General features: G+C 41.0%; 1 protein-coding gene across 1 annotated transcript in view; it reads left to right on the forward strand.

Moving 5' to 3' along the window:
- LOC139474484 (tyrosine 3-monooxygenase-like) overlaps positions 1-19,842 on the forward strand; it is a 58,093-nt gene extending 38,251 nt beyond the window's left edge. Inside the window, exons 3-11 of the mRNA XM_071257524.1 lie at positions 4,093-4,276; positions 5,443-5,531; positions 5,927-5,994; positions 8,532-8,582; positions 9,962-10,107; positions 10,875-11,010; positions 11,626-11,752; positions 12,761-12,990; positions 17,922-19,842. Coding sequence (XP_071113625.1) covers positions 4,093-4,276; positions 5,443-5,531; positions 5,927-5,994; positions 8,532-8,582; positions 9,962-10,107; positions 10,875-11,010; positions 11,626-11,752; positions 12,761-12,990; positions 17,922-18,099 — 1,209 coding nt within the window. The 3' untranslated portion in view covers positions 18,100-19,842. The remainder of the gene's footprint in view (positions 1-4,092; positions 4,277-5,442; positions 5,532-5,926; positions 5,995-8,531; positions 8,583-9,961; positions 10,108-10,874; positions 11,011-11,625; positions 11,753-12,760; positions 12,991-17,921) is intronic.
- Positions 19,843-22,039: the final 2,197 nt, after the last annotated feature.

Raw genomic sequence — 22,039 nt, forward strand, 5'->3', positions numbered from 1 at the left:
TTGAAAGTATGCACCCACGTTTGCTGGATTATTAAAATGAAACAAATATGAAATGGTTACTTGAGTAATTGATGGTGATGTATTTGAAACGAGTAATGTAATGGATCCTAAGAGTGCAGTGTTTTTAAGCCTTGTAACCTTTTGATAACGTTTGCAATTGTTTGGTCAAATCCAATTTTCAAGTACACTGTCTATACTTTTTTTTGTCCAGGTGTTTGTTGCAGCTTCCATCGCGGCCGTACCCTCAGACTTTTACAAATGTATATTGTGATGTATTTCTTAAGTCTTGGGATTTTCAACAGAGAGTAATATCTCGAAGTGCTCTGCCCATAAAGTAAAATCGTCTTAAACGAAACTTCGAGACAAGGACGTTTGGAGTAACTCTATTGCTCTCTATTTTTGAATGGGCAGAAAGCCACATAAAAATGTAAAAGAAACACTGAATTTTCCTAATTGTCTTTGGGAACCTTGTTAAGCTGAACTGAAGTCCACTCTTGTTGGGTCGTCTTTAAATAAAGAGACAAAACCCTTTCCATATCCAATGGGAATCTCTGCAAAAAGATGAGTTAATTTTACGACTCCGACTATATCAAGAGCATGTGCTTATGATCACTATCATATAGTAATGAAACCAGGTGTTCGCGAAAAGGTGAGATTATCTTACCCTTCTGTTGGCAATAGTCACAAACACATGTATTTGTTCACCTGAAAAGACACAGGAACAAATGGTACAAGTCAAAATAGGGAATTGCATCGGACAAAATTTGGGTCAAATTCAGAAATGTCCTCCACATGTCTACCTTAAAGTTTTCTGAAAGTTATTCTGAGACCTTGAATGTTGTAACCTTGATCGAACAACTTGTGAGCAAGAGTCGTATGACGCTCTTTGAAATCTTTGTAGAAATAGCATGTTCGATTGCATCTCACAAGTTAAATTTAAACACGCAAGGCTGGAGCTGCTGGAATATTGCTCAATATGAAGGGAAAGTTGACTATTGGAAAGTTGAAGTCATCCCACTTGTCATACAGTCTTCTGGAGAGTGTTTTGTCACTCTGAATCTTTATGCATAACACTAAATATGAAACAGATGAGGAATAACACAGCCCAACTTCTGGACACGTGCACTGTTGGCCACTAAGCCGCGGCCACCTACAGTGCATCTATCAATGGCATTTTAATCCACAAGCTCTGGCACTACTTATTCTGAGCACCGACGGCATGAGATTACAATTAGCAATTTAGGGATTTAACACATGTCGTCATCATTCACTTACTTGCCAGAGAACTACTTCCTGGAGTCTGAATGCCGTGGAATGGTTCTCCCCGGAGAGTAACCTTATACTTCTGTGTAGTGAACTTCAAGCAGGGCTACCTGTTAAATCAGGAAGGGCTCACGGGTTCTGCGAACAGTGCCATGATTGTGTCATCGATGTGATGTTTAAATAATGATGTAAAGGTCTTAATTATTTTAGTGACATCTCTTCTTTGCAATAATCTTTTCTGACATGCACAGCCTTGATTGTAATTTGGTGGAATCCTTCTTCATTCTGACCATGGTCATTCTGTGGTCACTCGTTGTTGTTACATAAATTGCATGTCAGTGGATACAATCTCTATCCTCCGAAACATGGAAGGCCATGCAAGGAGTCCCATTATTTGTTTAAAGGTGATTACTTTCGAAGCAAGAACATCCATACTTACATCGTACAATACCAGGGGGCTGACTTAATAAAACTGATTTTTTTAAATATTGTGTAAACCTGCAAAATACGGACAAATAAATAAACTTTTTCACGCTAACGTTTTTTTTACTTATGTCAGCTTTCAAAACGTTAACAGGTTAAATATACATTAGCCGAAACAAACTTAAGGTCCTAAACATACCTATGATACCCGAGTCAAATACATCACCATCGAATAACCATATCTTGTTTGTTTTATTTTTAGCCACCATCAAACATGGGTGTACACTTTCCTTTGCCTGACATTTTATCTCAGATGGCCAGATATATCAATTCTTTTGGATGTAAAGAAATCGTTGTTGGAGAAGTGCTTCCAGCTATATGCAGCGGTCCGTAAATGATCGAGTCTGGACTAGACAATCAAGTAATTGATATCATGAGCATCGATCCACTCAAATTATTCCGATGACATGCATCAACCACGTCAGCGAGCCTGACCACCCGATCCCGTAAGTCGCCTCTTACGAAAAGCATAGTCGCCTTATACGGCAAGCATGGGTTGCTGAAGACCAATTCTACCCCGGATCTTCACGGGCCGGCTAAAGATGAGAATTCATGAAGAATATTGCCGACTAAGGCGTTAACCAACACTTAACCACACTCTTAGACAATATTTTATTTGAATATAAAAGCAATTCCTGTCTTGCGTTTATTCATGGTTTACGACTTGCGGTGATTACACCAATTTTCCAGTCTGTGTCGGTGTGTAATAATTAACCCTCTAACTGCCAATATGATCCTGGTCTTCACTTCGGGTTACCTCGCCTCGTTACTCGCCGATACGCTTGTCCACAATCCTCCGCCAAATGGCCCAATGAAGGAATCGATGTCACCTAATGGAGTTTTATGACCATGGGAACTTATAAAGGGCATGGAGGACCCCTAATGTCAGCTAGTTGATCATTGATTTGACTCTGTCACGACACGATGTGGATCCCATCATACGGCAAGCATGGCACTGTTTGGTCATCCATTGTCGTTAAATACCATCATGGTTGTAAAATGTCAATTGCTTGCGAGTATCTGTGTACTTAGTTTCGAGCTTTTAGAGGGCAACAAAGCAGCGATGTTTTATGTAACAACACAGGGTCGTTGACAAGTTCCACTGATGCGTTTTAAGTTCTTTATGATTGCGTGGAGTATTTGTGAGAAGACGATACGCAGTCTTAAGCCATTACGGTCTCTGATTGCTTAATCCGACGTGGCCACATTGTGAATACAACACCAAAAAGGAGTGGTTTCTGGATATTCTGTTAAAGTAGGCTGTTATTCAGCTAAAGCACAAATCTTTTCTTGCAATTGATTTGTATTTAAGTATTTTTTGATATATTGTTTAAATGTCCAAACTACCCACTGATCCAATATAATAGTTACGTCGTCTCTATGACCATGCAGTGTCTTTCTGTGGAGAGGGCATTTCGTATTCGAATGTTTCTCCATGGAAGGTGTTTATGTATGCATAATATTCCCAAAATTCCAATCACAATGGGAACGTTACGGTAGCCTTGTAGTGAAAGCGTGACAATTGCTATAAGCGGAACAAGGCAGATATTTTCGGGAACAGTTGCGCCCCTTCAGCATGACAGGATCGTATGATAGAGGGTTCGAATCGCAGATTCGCCCTGAAAATAATCTATGTTTGTCATAACCTTTCACGGGTTTGAAAAGATCAATAGGAAAGCATACACTAAAAAATTGAATTAGACCAAACTATTACCAAAAAAAATCAAAACAATACTAGGCTGAAAACAGTCGCCGAAACACTGCAAGTTTCAGATCCAAAACACAACTATGACACCCGTATCAAATACATCACCATCGAATACCCAATCTATGGTTTAATGTTGAGCCACCATAGATGTAGTGGTTTATATCTAGCGTAAGAAAATTTAACCGGCCAACTAGGACTTTTTCACCAAGAAATCTGTAGCTTAGGGAAAACAAACTTGCAGTAAAAGTGTTCGAAATGCTGAAAAGTACAATGTATCACACTTCAAGTCGCAATAAATACTTTAAATTAGAGGGGCACGAGTACCCAGTCGTCTAAGGCGCCACTGATGTGCAGAGTTGGTCACGCCAGTAACTTATGATTGTGGGGTCGAATCCCGGTTCGGCCCTTTTCTGTTTCTATGCTTGTCAGCACCATGCCCGTGCTCTTGGGTTTCACAAATGTGGTAAACGTCTAAGACCTGCATCACTTCGGGCTTTCCTCCCACATCAAGCTGACAGGCCTTAATATAACCAGACTACTGTTCTAAGCGGCGTTAAACCCAACTCACTCACTCACTAAATTGGTTTCATGTTTTCTTAGACAAGGAATTTAAAAAAGCTGTTATTTTGCTGTTTCAGACAGCCAAGATTGTAATTCAACATATCGAATCCCGGAAGGCCCGGAAGAAAGGTGCGCAGTTCGAGATATTCATCCAGTGCGCAGGTTCCCTTGAGGGCGTGACAAGCGCGTGCGACTTGATGAAGCAGAGTCCATTTGTACTTGACACAGAAGTCCTGGGTGAGGCCGAGACTGAGAGTAAAGGTGAGTCAATTATGATGAACGATAAACTTTTTTTACCGGAACATACTTCCACGTCAATTATAAATTTAATATAAGTTCATCGACTGATTTTACGCAGTTAACTCTTTTGTGTCGGAACTAAATTGCAACTCATCACCTTAATGATAATACATACACAAGAACGATTTAAAACAAGAGATTTTAGGTGACAATTCAAACTTTTACAACACCGCCTTTCAAAAACTGAGTTTGTAGGATGGGAGAATATAGAACACTATACCAGTAATCGTAGACAACACTATACCAGTGACAGTGCTTTTAGTGAAGAACATCATCGCCCTCCGTCACACCTCTCTCATGTGTGAAAGCTGACACGCCCTGATAGAACTGAAATTCAACTCGAATTTAACTCACTTAACGTGTATGCTCTCGCCGCTGTTATCAATATCTCATATATTGACGATCCAGTTATCCTCCTGATACAAAGGCACTGTCAATACAAACACAATTTGAATGTATTGTATGACTGTAAATATATTGTTTGACAGATTCATAATTAGAGAACCGTGGGGAAACCGCTTTCCTGTAAAGTGCTTTTTACTCAGTGCTTTGTTACCAAATGAATTATTTGTTATGTTATATCGCTAAATGTGATCAGTGTGGCATCCAATGTCATATATAATCACGTAATGTATCTTACCTCATTAGTTTATTCAAGGTGTAGCGTTACCTGCCACGGTGTGTCTCAATCTCGTTAATTACAAATAGACCGCCTCCGTGGTCTAGTGGTAGAGCGTCCGCCCGGAGAGCGGAAGATCCGGGGTTCGATCCCCGGCCGCGTCAAATCAAAAGATGTTAAATGATGGTACTTGTTGTTAGCATGTCTGGGGCTCGGCATTAAGGCGCTAAAACAAGGAGTGCTCGGCTTGGAGTTAGTATACTGTGTCTGAGTGGGGTATTCATGTTAAACTGCGGTATGGTATGTCAGTGGGCTAGCACTATAAATCGGCATCAGTTCGGACTAGTACAAGCAGCCACACACACAAACACACGTGCATGCGGTCGCCATATAAGTTCAATAATCTTGGACGCGACGTTATACCCAATTTCACCTCACCTCACCTAATTACAAATATGGTTAATTGTCCGATGATCGGAACTATGAGAACGCTTCGGTTTACTTCCAGAGCTGTGGTTCCCGAGGAATATATCAGAGCTTGACCACTGTACCCATATCGTCACCAAGTTTGAACCGGAACTTGACCATCATCATCCGGTAAGCTCAGGTCACATCCGATCACGTGTATAGATAACGTGTTGCTTTTAATTCACTAATGGTTAAAGCGTTGGACGTGTATGTGCGGTAAAGCTGTAATTCAAATCAAAATCAAAGTCAGTATTGTAATGAGTTGTATTACAAGGATGACATCACTGGCCCAGTGGTTTATTACCGGTACTTCTACCTACAGGATCCGCTGATCGTGGTCCTAATTCAGATTCGTCCTAATTACCAACCTTGGTTTGTTAGCGTCATGTATATCTATGCTTGATGGTTTTATTAAAGTGTCAAGCCTACATGACTGACATCATATATTCTGATGATGTAAAAAGCGGCGTTTCATCTCATTCACTCACTCACTCACTCACTCACTCGACAATTCTTACTTCCAGGGGTACACAGACCTTGAGTACAGGAAAAGGCGGAAGGAGATTGCAGACATTGCTTTTACTTATCGACAGTAAGGATAGTTGTTGGATGAATGTGATTTCATGCTTGTCAATTTGTTCACACGTACACCCACAAACACCAAAATAGCTTACCTTTACGCGCACCTGACTGACTCGTTCACCTATTTCTGTCCGACTCCAACACAAAAAAGTCAACCAGTCCGTAAAATGGTCAACCGTCCACAATACAAATATCCCCTAACATATTGCACATAAAAGTTGAAACCTTATTTAAGAAGAGGGAGATGTTTATCGTACAATAAAACAGTGCAGGGAGAGTAAACCACGAGGGACGCAAGTGTGCATAAGCTGTTCTCAGTGATCATGGACTGATAAAAAAAAGAAACGCATAGTTAAGAAATAAGGATATTTATTAAGCGGAAGTAAAGTATCTTCACAGTATATGCGTGAACACAATCAAATGAAATTAGACACAGTGGTCGACAAAAGCATTGTCGTCATTGTCAGCATTAATTCACTTCAGTCATTGCACATGTGTAGCCACAAATGGGCGTCATGGTCAGTCCCTGGTCACACCACCTCATGCAGCCGCCACTGCTCGACACCTCCTTGGCACAGATTGCACAAGTCGTCGGATTTTTTCGTGGGGAATTCTTCGCCATTCCTCCTGTAAGGCGTTGGCGAGTTGTGCCAGTGTGTGGGGACGCTGGTGACGTTGACGGACGCGTAGATCAAGTTCGTCCCACAAATGTTCAATCGGGTTGAGTGGGGCCGAACGTTGTCATGTTGGAACAGCTCCCTCTGGCTGTCCAAAGTTGGGAGGAGGTGAGGACGCAGAATTTGGTCTATGTATCGGTTTGCTGTAAGATTGCCCTGGGTAACCACTAACTGTGATCTACCCGTGTAGGATATGGCTCCCCACACCATGACACGCCCTCGACCAAATCGGTCCACCTGTCGAACGGAGTTCGGTGCAAAACGTTCATGTCGACGTCGGTATACAAGTTGTCTTCCATCCCGTCGTTGAAGAAGAAAACGTGACTCATCGCTGAACCAAACGCGTCGCCAGTTCCTGAGATCCCATGCATGTACTCTGTTGCACCATCGGACACATCGTTGACGGTGTAGACGTCGCAAGACAGGTCCAACTTTTGGTCGTCTCGCTCGAATTCCCACTTCCCTCAGACGATGGTTTGGTCGGAAATTCTTCGCATACCAGACACTAGTCCTGCAGTGTCCGTTGCTGTAGCAAATCGATTCCGAAGGTGATGCAACCGGATGTACCGATCCTGAGCAGGGATGGTCACTCTTGGTCTTCCACTTCTGGGATGATCTTGAGTCGAATTAGTGCGGGTATATCGATCCCATAGTCGAGATATGGTGCTTTGGTGAACGTTGAAGTGTCTTGCAACGGCAGACTTGGACTCCCCTGCTTCCAAACTTCAGCTGCAGTTAATCTTGGCATTTTTCCATCTCCGTTCACGTCAGAAAATTGGTAATGAACTGATGAATTTTGTACGGTCTTTTATAGTCAGTGTCGTTATTCTTGTTTCCAACACTTGGCACGTGCATTGTGCTGAAAACTTTTTCTGAAAGCAATTTCCGTGCATCCTTTGATTTTTTGCTGATAAACGTTTACCAAAAAACATTTTGAGATGTGTTTGCGCGCAATGCACAACAAACATGACATGATTAACGGGAATCAAACTTAAGAATTGACTTTATGACGATTGCTGGGAAAAAAAATCTAATTGGAATTCTCAAAACACCTATGAGTCTCTTTTTCTGAAGAGTGTAGTTACAGTTATAACATGGCGGCATTGAAAATTCTCCGCCTTTAATCCGATAAATTAATGAAATATGTCAGCGGCCTCCCGTCTAGTAATAATAACAGGTCATACATATTGCGCATATTTCCACACCTCTCAGAGGCATGCTCAAAGCGATATTATTACCCCGGTCACTGCATCAGTGTGCCCTCAAGAATCATTCTAAGCTCCCTTGGGAGTATACAACCTTAGCTGCCTACTACTATTACTACTACTGCTACTGCCGCTGCTGCTACTGCTACTGCTACTGCTACTGCTACTATTACTATTGCTACTGCTACTGCTACTGCTACTGCTACTGCTACTACTACTTCTACCACCACTACCACAATTATTACTGCTACTGCTACTACCACTATTTCTACTACTACTACTACTACTACTACTACTACTACTACTACTACTACTACTTTTACTACTACTACTACAGCTGCTGCTTATGCTAAGGCTAGTGTGCATGGGTTCCAGGAACCTCATTCTTACGCTTAGGAGAGAATATCGTAAAAATTATACACCATTTACACCAAAATATGTCGTTTAAGAAGACATTTTGTTTATTTTGGCTAAGTAAGAAATCTTAATTAACTTCGGGCTGCATAAAAACGTTAATGTATGATTCGTAGCTATGTCTATTAACGATCAATTCAGATGGTAAGATCAGAGCAATACATTCCACAGCTAATATCCCACAGCCAACATTACATGAAAACACAATCATCACCAACGTATGTTGACTAACGCTTCCTCTCTCCCTCCAGCTCACAGGCGATACCCAGAGTCACCTACACCGACGACGAGGTCGCTACATGGTAAGACATTTCTCTATCTGTTTACATCGCCCTTGCCCTCGACACAACACGATGATGCGGGAAGTACTTCCTATCTGGCGATTACCTAGTCCGGCTGAGACGTGACACGGCATGTCCAACCGCAACTGTATTCCTCCAGCCAGCATCGCCAGAAGAGGTCTTTAAGCTGGACACACATTATCCTCAGACAGGCGTTAAGAGCTGGTCAACAGTCTGTTTCCGGACATATTGACCCTTTGGCGGAGTCATCATGGCACCATCTAGTCTTTGGATGGACCCAGTGATTTTGTAATGAAGAAGACCTGTCACATGGGGACACGTTTGTGTCAAATTCTATTCGGGGATGTGTCTGTGTATCTATTACTAGGCAAAATTGTTACACAATTGTTAAACACAACTTATATATGTTGGATAATAAATGGGTTGAAACTTATTATTATTATTAAATCGTACTTTGACGTTAGGTGTATCTAATTTAATAAGACAGGATAATGACTTAATACCTTTTAAGCTTTCATAGAAACGTTTAGGTACAGATTATGCCTTTCTGAAACAGGATTGGCATGATTTAAATTTCTTTTGTTATTCTTTCAACTCAACGTTTGTAAACAATTCGTTTATCCTTGATAAACGAACTAATCTTCAGGGGTAAAGAACACATACACCAATATGTGATGGCGCTTACAAATGAAACAAACAAGAAACTGATATTCGATTGTAATGTATTTGTTAACATAATTGTTTTGGACTTTCAGTGTTTAGGAGCGTGTATTCAGCCTAGTAACGTTTTGATAACGTTTGTCATGTTTTTGGTCTTCAAGTGTATACTTTCTTTTGCCCTTCAGTTTACTATCTGTACCAAAACCTCGTTTTGGAACAATTTCAAACAAGATGAAATGAATTTGAAATCCATATCGATCATGTCTTTTCACTTAAAGGTATTATTATTATTTCTACAGACTTTTATTTCATTTCATCTTGAGCTAGTTGTCTTCAATAGTAACACAATCAACTTGAATACGGGTTTAAATATCAAACCATCATACGTCAAGTTTGGAATATGTTCCTTAAGTTTAATGATAAAATATTAAGGCGTCTATATAAAGACCTTTAGTTTAAATGTGTTTTCCATTTTACAACGTCTGTATTAATTAATTGTAAGCTAAATAAAATAAACAATAGGCGAAACATGTGTCTCATACTTCATATCTTACTCTCCAGTATGGGATTGAATAAAAAGAAATAGCTGTTTTATTAACCTTATTTGTTTTATTGTATTACTTGCCACTTAGGCCTCCCTCTCATATTTTCACGACCTGAAATAAAGAAGTAAGGTCCAAAGCGATCTCCCTCGCTGACACTCTGTCTAATTATATCAGGGCCCACGTGTACCGGACGCTGAAGGAGCTGTATCCCACGCATGCGTGTAAGCAGCACAACGCCATTTTTAAAGTGCTGGAAGAGGAATGTGGCTACGGACCTGAAACAATACCGCAACTTGAGGATGTTTCCAACTTCCTGAAACGTAAGCATCTATGTCGAGTATCAATTTGTGTATTCATAACCTCGGTGGTAAATGGTTTTGGGGACAGAAGCCTTATTCCCCGCAATTTGTTGTTCACGGTTACCTCCCTTAGCAATCGTGTAGTTCGATGCTGATGATGTCAATCACTGCATCGCCTAATCCAGACCCGATTATTTATAGACCGCCGGCATATAGGTGGAATGATGCTGAGTGCGGTGTTAAACAACTGAACACAAACACACCGTGGCTGAAATAGTGATCAGAGCGGAGTTAAAGCCCCCCTAAAGGCAATCACTTACCAAACACGTGTCTTCGTTAACAGCGGGGGCACGGAGGGCCCACTTGTCTAAGGCGACGCGATTCGCTGTGCAGAATTGCGTCCCTTGGGCACGCCAGAAACCTATGATTGTGGGTTCGAATCCCGGTTCGCCCCGATTATGTTTCTAGGTTTGTCAGCACCATACCCGTGGTAAACCGAAGTGGTAAACGTCCGAGACCTGCATCACTTCGGGCTTTCCTCCCACATTAAGCTGACACGCCGCGATATAACTGGAATACTGTTAAAAGCGGCGTTAAACCCAACTCACTCACTCACTCTTCGTTAACAAGGATACTTCCTATTTAATTGAGATAATTCATATAATTTGTATCCACCATAACATAATGAATCAGGCGTTTTTGTTAGTTCTTTTAATGTCAACTATATTTTAAGATTTAGATTATGTGTACCTGTCACGCAACTGACCAGTGGTATATGTCATTTCCAGGTAAGACTGGTTTCCAGCTGCGCCCAGTCGCCGGGCTGTTGTCTGCACGTGACTTCCTAGCGTCCTTGGCCTTCAGAGTATTCCAGTGCACGCAGTACATCCGACATCCCTCCAAACCAGAGCAGTCCCCAGAACCGTGAGTTATACAGTATAAAACACACCCTCCAAACCAGAGCAGTCCCCAGAACCGTGAGTTATACAGTATAAAACACACCCTCCAAACAAGAGCAGTCCCCAGAACCGTGACTTATACAGTATAAAACACACCCTCCAAACCAGAGCAGTCCCCAGAACCATGAGTTATACAGTATAAAACACACCCTCCAAACCAGAGCAGTCCCCAGAACCGTGACTTATACAGTATAAAACACACCGTCCAAACCAGAGCAGTCCCCAGAACCGTGAGTTATACAGTATAAAACACACCCTCCAAACCAGAGCAGTCCCCAGAGCCGTGACTTATACAGTATAAAACACACCTTCCAAACAAGTTTTACAGTATATACCAACCTACAAACTAGAACATGTCATAGAACCGTGAGTTATACAGTATGAAACAATCTCTTCAAACTAGAACAGGCCACAGAACGTGAGTTACAGAGATACACCAACCTCGAAAGCACTCACTGGCTTCACCAAAGTGGAAAGACCTGTATTAGTGTGGGGCTTTCTTCCACACTGAGCTGACACACCGTGATATGCCTGAAATAATGTTTACCTCACGCACTCATGTTGAACATTCTCCTTACAGTGACTGTATTCACGAACTCCTGGGCCACGCCCCTCTGCTAGCGGACCCTCTGTTCGCCCAGTTCTCTCAGGAACTTGGCCTATTGTCTCTTGGGGCGGCTGACGAGGATATTGAAAAGTTTGCAACAGTAAGTGTGTGGTACAATGCTTATTTGCCCGCGTTAATGGTGACTGGGTAGGATTTAACGTCTTTCTCTGATATTCTACCCACAACCCTGCGGGGTAGGGTTTGGGCACCAATCAGGAATAGAACACAAATGGTATCTGTGAAGGGAATCGAATCTGGGTTTTCGGAATATTTCGATCCATTACATTAACCACGTGTCTACTACACGGCGTTTCCCCATCATCAGTTCTTTTTATCCAGGTATATCATTTCACTGATTTAACTATTTCAGCTTTTGCGGTCCACTGATTTAACTATTCCAGCTTTTTCGGTTAACTGATTTAAATATTTCAGCTTTGTCTGTTCACTGGTTTAACTATTTCAGCTATGTCTGTTCACCGCTGTAACTATTCCTGCGTTTTCGGTTCACTGCTTTAACTATTCCAGCTTTTTCGGTTCACTGATTTAAATATTCCAGATTTTTCGGTTCACTGCTTTAACTATTCCAGCTTTCTCGGTCCACTGATTTAACTATTTCAGCTATGTCTGTTCACTGGTTTAACTATTCCAGCTTTTTCGGTTCACTGGTTTAACTAACTATTCCAGGCGTATAGGTCAATATGCGAACTATTCCTGACAAATTGGTTCACTATTCCAACTGTTCCAGGTATATTGGTTAAGTGTGTAACTATTCGAGGTAATGGGGGTTAAGGGTTAAACTATTCCGGACAATCTTGTTACAATGTTTAACTATTCAAGACACATATTGGTTCACTTTTTAACTTTTTATCAGGCATATTGGATCAATTCCACAATTCCAGGCAAATCGGTTCACAATTCCAACTATTCCAGGTATATTGGTTCACTGTGTAAATATTCGAGGTAATAAGTGTTGAACTATTCCAGACAATATTGGTTCAGTGTTCTAACTATTCAAGACATATATTGGTTCACTTTTCTAACTTTATCAGGCATATTGGAACAATTCCAATATTCCAGGCAAACTGGTTCACTATTCCAACTATTCCAGGTATATTGGTTCACCGTGGAGTTCGGGCTGTGCAAGCAACAGGGTCAGATCCGAGCATGTGGAGCCGCGGTGCTTTCGGCGTATGGGGAACTGAAACACGCCCTCAGTGACGTCCCGGAACACCGACCCTTCGACCCCTTCAAGACGGCTGTGCTCAAGTACGACGACGAGGACCTCCAACCGTTGTACGTCGTGGTGGAGTCGTTCGAAGACATGATGGACAAAATGAGGTCGGTGGAATTTTAGAGCATCATTTCCATTTGAAGTGTTTCCAACACCGGCTTATTATTAGTTCAGAAATCATGAAAAGTGGTGTTTCTTTACCGACTCAAATTCGATTCCAAAATTATTTATACATAAGCTTCCAATGTGAAGAATGTTTGCAAATCGCTGGATGAAGATTTGTAGCTTCACTTGTTTGGGTGTGATTGATATAAACTTGAGGGCATCAATTGTCCTGAAATTTACGTGACACCGATAACAAACTGAAAATTACTTTCATCATGAAAGGTTTTGCATTTGTCACGTTTGTGAAATATTGCTACCTATTGGTGGGAAATAAAGACACTCGGCTCCACTAAGCTTATTCCGCTAACTGCAGCCTACTTCGGGCAGGGGGCGGTCGGGTAGCCTAGTGGTTAAAGCGTTCGCTCGTCACACCGAAGGCCTGGGCTCGATTCCCAACATGGGTACAATCTGTGATGCCCATTTCTGGTGTCCCCTGTCGTGAAAAAGCGGCGTAAAAGCATATTCACTCACTCACTCACCTTAGGCCTGTGCCAGGATACTCGGACCCCGCCTACCCAAGCTCTGTAGCAACTAGCAGAACGAATGGTGTATATCCTGCTTCAAATAATCTATATCTTTCTCGTTCTTCCAAATCAATTGCTGTTTAAAACACGTCTATTTTATGCAATTTCTATACTAAAATAGTTCACTTAACAATATCCTACCTGCGCAATGCAAAAACAATGCCATTTAGATGAAAGATCGATACTGGAGGTGAAATTAGAAAAAAGACGCATTTATAAAAGGCCGTTACCGCGCCTTCGTCACTCAACCGACTTCGAATCATGAACCAATTACGATCGATTGAATGGCTCATTTTAGGCAATCAAGGACATCAATGCCTAATGTTTTACCGTGTATTTCATGCTGTGATGCGTTTATAATTATTTGCTTTTGTTTTACGTTAATTGCAATGCCCCGAACGCAGAAATGCATTCTGACATTTGCACTTATTAATGACATCGTATCCATCCTTACGAACTAGGAAACGTAAGAAAAAAAATAAAGATATTGTCTATGATGTATACTGTAGCAACGCAGAGAAGCTTTATAAATTGCGTCGCAAGGCATGTAACAATCAGTTGTCCACAGTTCATAAAACAGCCTTGATTGAAAATACATGTTTCCGGAAAGCCATAAATCCCAAATTAGACGGCGATAAAAGCGCTGTTCAATATTCAATATTTCCTAGTACAAATACTCCACCGTCGACTTAAGATACACGCCTCTACAATGTAACGTAAGGTCTGACTGTATTCGAGTTCTGTTGACTCGATACAAGAGGGTTGGTTTGAAAAATAAAACAGGCTCCCTTATGACAACTCCTAATCGATCGTATGCCACCGAGCGACACCTCTTTCCATATGTCACAATGCTTTATTGAGCGAGTGCTAGCTCCTCCCAGGTGTTTTTAGCTTAACCGCGATGCTCCAGGAAAATCGTTATTCGCAAATTTCAAACAAAGTGTATGTTTATTCTGATGATCAACTGAACATAAAGTTTAACCTACAGGGGTCACTGTGATCAAATCATCCTAACTGCAGCTTTGGCCGCAAATATTTCTCAAGTTTTGTTCAAATTTACGTCCGATTTTCATTCGGTCGCTTTTGTTTAGAAAAGCCTCAACTCGTTATGTGGTAAGGGAAATCAATATATTCTAAAGTATTCCCAACATCACCATGAATCGAAAATGTCACAAAAAAAGATGATTCATTTTTTTTAGAAAAGAACACTTCCTGAATTAATTGATTGTCGGCGATGAAAAGTTTATGTTTGTTTGCTACGTGTCATTTTTTTGTCACGAAATGAATATCTCTGTGGACGTGTATTGATTAAATATTTATATTTGAATCGCATGCATCACAGAGCACCCTCTCTTGTGGAGGAAAAAGGGATATTAATTTAATCGAAGGTACAGTTGAAGATCAAGTAAAGGTTATGCGAAATAAAACAAATGAAGAAAACAAAGACGTTTCCTTTTTTTCGCTATATTAAGTTAGGCAGCAAATCTCACACTGCCGGGAAAAGAAAGTTTATATACACTTGACAACTAGATTTGACCAACTAATTGAAAAAGTTATGAAGACGTTACTAGGCTGAAAACTGTCGCCGAAACAAGGCAAACTTAAGGTCCAAAACTGTGATACCCGTAGGAAATAAAATTACCGTCGAATAACTTCTTGGTGGTTTCATTCAGCCACCAGTTTTGTTTGTTTGTTTGTTTATTTGTTGTTTAACGCCACACTTAGCAATTTTCCCGCTCTATGACGGCCGTCTTTAAATAATCGAGTCTGGACAAGAAAATCCGGGAATGCCATCATGAGCATCGATCCACACAAATGGGATCGATGACATGCATTAACCAAGTCAGCGAGCCTGACCACCCGATCCCGTTAGTCGCCTCTTACGACAAGCATAGTCGCCTTTTACGGTAAGCATGGGTTGCTGAAGACCTATTATAACCCGGATCTTTACGGATCAGTCACCAGCAAACATGAGTGTATGCTTTCTTTTTTCTTTTACGAATCAAAGGAGCCTGTTTTACTGACAGTGTTTAACCCAACCGTTAATCATATGACAGAGACTTGTAAATGTGTGGTCTTCAATCTGTACCGTTAGCAAGCGGCTTTGGTTTTACATAGGGATCGTATCAAAAACCTGTTTCTAAAGAAATATGAATCACTGCATAATTGCAAGCCTGCCATGAATAAAGGTCAGATTAGTGGCATGAGTGAGTGAGTATGGTTTTACGCCGCTTTTAGCAATATTCCAGCAATATCACGGCGGGGTACACCAGAAATGGGCTTCACATGTTGTACCCATGTCGGGAATCGAACCCGGGTCTTCGGCGTGACGAGCGAACGCTTTAACCACTAGGCTACCCCACCGCCCCGATTAGTGGCATGAGGTGAAACGGCTTTCTCTGGTATTCACTTAAACCACAGCGTAAGCTTCCAAAGCATAAAATGACACAGGTCGCAGATTGACCATTCGGGGGAATCCCCACGGCATTGCTATTGTAATGCCAGAGCAAGGTTCAAAATCAGGACCAATCTTGGATTCGAACACGCGACCAGCGGATCCTGGCTGCTGATGGAACCTTTCTGGATGGAAGCAGGTGGCGCCCTTGACTACTGAGACACTCTTGTCGCCGCAGCATTGCATGCACGTGCTTTTCATGAAATGTCAATAATGTTTATACAAGGGAAGACCGCGGCTGATTTTACCGTTATGCACGTGTCGCACGGTCAATTACTTGGAATCAAAAGGCAAGCACTATAAAGGGTTAATATCAAAATATTGACATGACTAACAAATCACATACCTGTACTGTGAATTCTCTGGCTGATCAATTCTACAGACAATACTGCATATGTGGGAATCAACTCGACTATTGTAAGCGAAAGATAGGGATTTTACGGCGCATCTCTTACTTTTATCATTTTGACGTTCTTCTCCTGTAACTCCTGTAATACGACCACAATTTATTTTCCTGATTCTTGAGAATGAGAAATTGTAGCTGGTGCATCCACGTTCCCTCTCTTTTTTCTTAAGGTAGGGAATGAATAAACTGGTATTTCAATAAGATTGTATTTATGTTTCGTGAGACTAAATGGTCGTTTTTCCTTGCGAGGCTCTGAAGTGATCTACCATCTTCAACAAGAATAACGATGATGATGGCAATATCATTGTTGATAATAATGATACTAATAATAGCATTTATAATCCAAAGTGGCGTTAACATAATGATAATCATTATGCACGTAGTATTTATCCATCTATCTATCTAGCGTCGTATCAGATATACAGAATTACATCAATCCATGGAATGGCACCATTTCACTTCTCCGGCACCAAAGAAATTCAAGTCTTCAAGATTAGTGAAGAAAGTTATGGCTACTGTATTCAGGGATGCAAAGGCTGTGATCCTTGTTGATTACTTATCAAGTCAAAATATGATTACCGGTGCCTACTATGCTGATTTGCTTCATCGCCTGAGAGATTCTATCAAAGAAAAAAGGCGAGGAATGCTGACTGCTGGAGTTCTACTACTTCATGACAATGCCTCTTCTCACACCTCCCGACTTGCAAAGGTTGCTGTTCGACAATGTGGGTTCAAACAGCTTCCTCACCCTCCATACTCGCCAGACCTAGCACCAAGAAATTTCTACCTGTTCCCTAAACTGAAAGAACACCTTCGTGGAAAGCGCTATGACGACAACGATGACCAAAGCTGCCATGAATGTTTTTTTTCAGGATGGCTTCAGAAAACTTCTTCCTGACTGGAATTGAAAACTTCACTATCCATATGAGAAGCGTATTGAAGAACACGGAGATTATTTTGAAAAATAAAATTAAAAACGCTTTCACAACTGTTGGTTTTGTTTCCAAGGCTTAGAACTTGTTGACCAGCACTAGTAACCCTGAAACGTCGTTACAAAGAATACAGAAGTTGTCCATAAAGATTTCCATGCCTTCATGTTTTTCCAATTGTTTCTTAACAATCCTTCAATATTAAGGAAATACAGCTCTTAGATATACACATATTAAACAAACTGAAACTGTAAATGCCTTTCCTTATATTGCTGTATGCATACAGTAAACTACGGTTATTACGAACACGCTTATAACGAACTAACGGATATAACGAACTAACTTTTTTGTCCCGACTATGTGCTGTAGTTATGCTGTATATATGCTTATAACGAATTACGGTTATAACGAACTAAAATTAGTAGTCCCGTTTTAACTGTAGTTTACTGTATATGATTAGTTATTTGTCCTCGGGTAGTACCGCGCGGTGTTATTTAACGGGTAATAAATATTGATCTGTTGACAGGCAATATTTTTATTTAAATTTGTATATTTCCAGGAATTTTGCATCTCAGATCAAACGTCCATACGAAGTGCAGTATGACCCGTACACTCAGTCGGTGCAGCTGCTCAACACCAAGGGGGTTCTGCACTCTGTGGCCAGGAACCTGAAGGGGCAGCTGGAGAACTTACAACACGCCATTGACAAAATACAGGCATTCAGTCTCGACTCGTAGATCCTAGTCCCGCCTGTTGTTAAACAACGTCATGTAACACCAAATATGTACACGTAGGTTGTATAACCTATAACCTATATAACACGAAGAGGTTATATAACATGAATAGGTTAATATTGTAGTTCATGTCCTAGAAACCCGTGAAGAAGTAGCGACAAGATGCCTATCCTCAGATATATCTGACATTACTGAAGTATCGCTCCGCCGTAGTTAGACTGCGTGAGTTTTTATACAGTAAAACCCTGTTAGTCTGGACACCGTGATTTCCGAACGATCTTTACAAGAACATTTATATACACAGTGGTATATTATCTCATACCCATTGTTCGTTAATCTGAACATGTGTTCCTCCGGACAATTTCGTTGGAATCATTACTGTCCGCATTAAAAGGGTTTCAGTGTAAAGGATTTAAATAGTTGCGTTGTTGGCCTGAGAGGTCTGGGAGTGCAGTAATGTATTTCCTTCTGCATTTGCCTGATTGTTGAAAGGCTAAGGAGTAATGTTATGTTATGTTCATGCGTGCTACCCAGACAGTATGAACCTTTCATGAACCGTTCATGAGCCTTCGTGCATTGTCCCGTGTGATATTCATTACGCCAGTCTTACTGCAGTGCTGTCATCGGTTAAACATACATGTTGTGACTGTATCTGTGTGTAATGTAAGTGCGTGTATGCTGGAACATGGTTAAATACATAGTTACAATGTACACATAAACTGTTTTTTAGAATTGGTAATATTTGCGTTTGTTTTACGGTTTCGTCCGCGTCATTTGTATTCCGGTTGCCAGGTGCTTTTTGTCCGGAATTTTGTGCATAGCAAGGGAGGGCAACTCTGAATATATTGTGGTGTGATTTCATGAACATATTTGCACCCAGACTGAGGGGAGTATAATATATAATATATAATATACTACTTTTCATTTGATGTTACTCCATTATACCCGGACAGGTTTTTTTTCAAAATGACCATAAATGTTGGAACATGTGTTTATTTCAGAATGGAGTACATGTTTATATGATTGTGTATCTAATATACCGTTTTAATATCACAAATCCTATACTTAATATTTATGCATGTAATGCAAAACAGAAATAGATGTATTCAACATAAACATGTTTTTCATACATTAAACTCTGTTTCTGTGATCAACTAATGACCCCTAACCCAAGGAAGACGCATACATGTACGTGATCTAAAATATAATATTTATTGTTGCTTTTGAAATCAGCTACGAAACAGACGGTTAAGGGAAGTAACTCCACCAAGCCCATTCGAATAAGTACACTTAAAGCGCTGAACAATTATTACTGTGAAAATGTTCAAAAACACACAGTACCTTCAGTTTGGGTTAGAACACACAGACACAGAAAGCGAACATGTGTTTCTCGAGGAAACCTGATAAAGGCACATCGTTGAATGTAATATTTAACAGTGTTTGTTTAGGTCTTCAATAGAATGGTGATGCATCTTGGGTTTAACGCCGCTTATAACAATATATCAGTAATTTCACCGTGTGTCAACTTAATGTAGGGGGAAACCCGATGTGATGCATGTCTCGGACGTTTACCACTTTGATGAAACCCACGAGCACGGGCATGGTGCTGACAAACCTTGAAACATAATCGGGGCGAACCGGGATTCGAACCACAATCATAGGTTTCTGGCTTGCCCAAGGGACGCAACTCTGCACATGGAATTGCGGCACCTAGGTCTCGGCGCCCGCGCCCCTGAAGTTCGCTGATGACTTTGAGGAACTTCCACATGTAAACTCAATTCTTCCTTGAAAAAAGACGTGATACGAGCCATTACCAGCCCTATGAGTTTTGATAAAAGTGTCTTTCTCAGACATACACATAAACGTTTTCAAAAGAGTTTTTTAGTTTAATAAGTCAGCTGATCATTATCACCACCTCTTTGGTCTGAGGTGAGATGTCAAAACCCTATTAAGGATGAGGGAACTGATTATTATTAAATAAGAATTAGTACAATTATTAATAATAATTTATAACATTGGTACAGTCACTTTCTGTCTGGACACATGTCGCAAGTAGTTCAAGTACTTAACTCTTAACTCTCTGCCCAGGAACTGAACCCAGTCAATCGACAACGACAACCACTTTTCTGGTTCCCTACCCGTGTCTCGCCCACCCATCCGTAGCCTCCACTCCGTCTGTGACACAGGAGCATAGGCGAACGCGCACAACAGGGGCAGGAACCAGTCATCGAGAACCACGAGTCCATTCGTCACCACTCGCCCCTTTCCGTAACCCGCTATTCGGCTTGTCTTGGAATAACACGAGTTGGTCACGAATGCCACGAGTCGCCACATTCGTGACCAACCCTTGTTATTCCGGGAAAAGCCGAATAGCGGCCGCGGATTACGGAAAGGGGCGAGTGGTGACGAATGGAGTCGCCACTCTGGTTTGTCATTCGTGACTAACTCGTGTTATTCCGGGGCAAGCCGAATAGCGACTCGTGCCCTTCTCATGGCCATTTTTGCGACCGGATTCCGTCTTAGCGCAAACGGGCATACCTAAAACAATTGTCAACTCGTTGTGTAATGGTTCACATATATTTCCCCATTTATTTCAGATGCAATTTAAAGCACATCGGGACATGCGGAATTAAACAATATGATTGAACACAATTAACTGTGTCTTGGGTATATTTTGAGATGCAAGACACATGTAAAATCAAAAAATATTTCTGAGGGATTCTTTAACGAAGAACTTGAAATCATACGCGCATTCTGATTGGTTTGTCGTATTTTGGCACATAACATTCATCGATAGGGGAACGAGTCTTCTTGCAGGTTACGGAAAGGGGCGAGTGGTGACGAATGTCTGGTTTGTCCCGGAATGACACGAATGTTCACGAATGCTCCTCGCCTGAAAGTGATACTACTTGTCTACTACTAATCGTAGTCTATTTTGATGAGTGTTTTCTTTTACATCCTTGTATGACATGAACAATTTATTTTCGTGACTGTTATAATGGAGTCTTGTTCAGAAGAGGAAGTTACAACTTCCTATAGTTATTTAGGAATACTGTTTCCATGTGTGTGATACAATTTGTAGCACACCATGTTATTGGTTGGGAAATCAAAACAATGTACAGCTCTGCTTGGTACTTCCCGGCATTTATTTATGGCTATTTTATGCTAAATATTTCATTGGGGTTCACAAGTCATCAATCTCATTAAAATCAGATCTTAGTTCTCGCTATCTCTAAACAAAGATCTGAGGACATCCCATTAAGGGTCACGTCAGAACGACCTTTCATCCAAACAATCAAAGCGTCGCTTACCAGTTCATGAAAGTGACAGTCGGAATGTGTTTCTGATCATGCAACCTCGAAAATGTTAACACGGGGGATTCCGAACGACAGTAACGGCCCGTACGACTGATTCCGTCAAAATTATCGTCTAACTCTCGTCTCCGAGGAGGCGTTGCACAGTACGTGGGAAGCACTGCCATACAATCTCAACCATATATTAGACATTCCGGAATGTTCGTTTGTTCAGTTTTTAAAATTTTAATCGAGAACCGTGTCAACATATCTTTCAAGCATAATCTGAAATGGAAATCGCCATGTTGAAACGAGTGCCGTAAAGCTCGAGAAAGCTGCTTTCTTATTGGCTGATGTCGACTTCTTGTTAGTCATTTCAGTGGTCGGTCAAAGTTCGCAAAAGTTCGTTCTGACGTGACCCGTAATGGGATGTCCTCAGATCGTTGTTTAGCGGCAGCTAGAACTTAGATCTGATTTTAATGAGATTGCCAAACCATTTACTGACTTGTGACTCACTTGGCTTGTGGTAAGCGGTAGTACCAGAAAGTTTGATGCGTGTCTTTTAAGATCACCAACTTTTTGCCTTGTAGCTCAAATGAAAGGATATATATCAATTTATCATTCACAGATTTTCTTTCATAGGTAACGCA

The sequence above is a fragment of the Haliotis cracherodii genome, unplaced genomic scaffold, assembly GCF_022045235.1.
Source record: "Haliotis cracherodii isolate W230 unplaced genomic scaffold, xgHalCrac1.p SCAF_3, whole genome shotgun sequence".
NCBI classification, from domain to species: Eukaryota; Metazoa; Mollusca; class Gastropoda; order Lepetellida; family Haliotidae; genus Haliotis; species Haliotis cracherodii.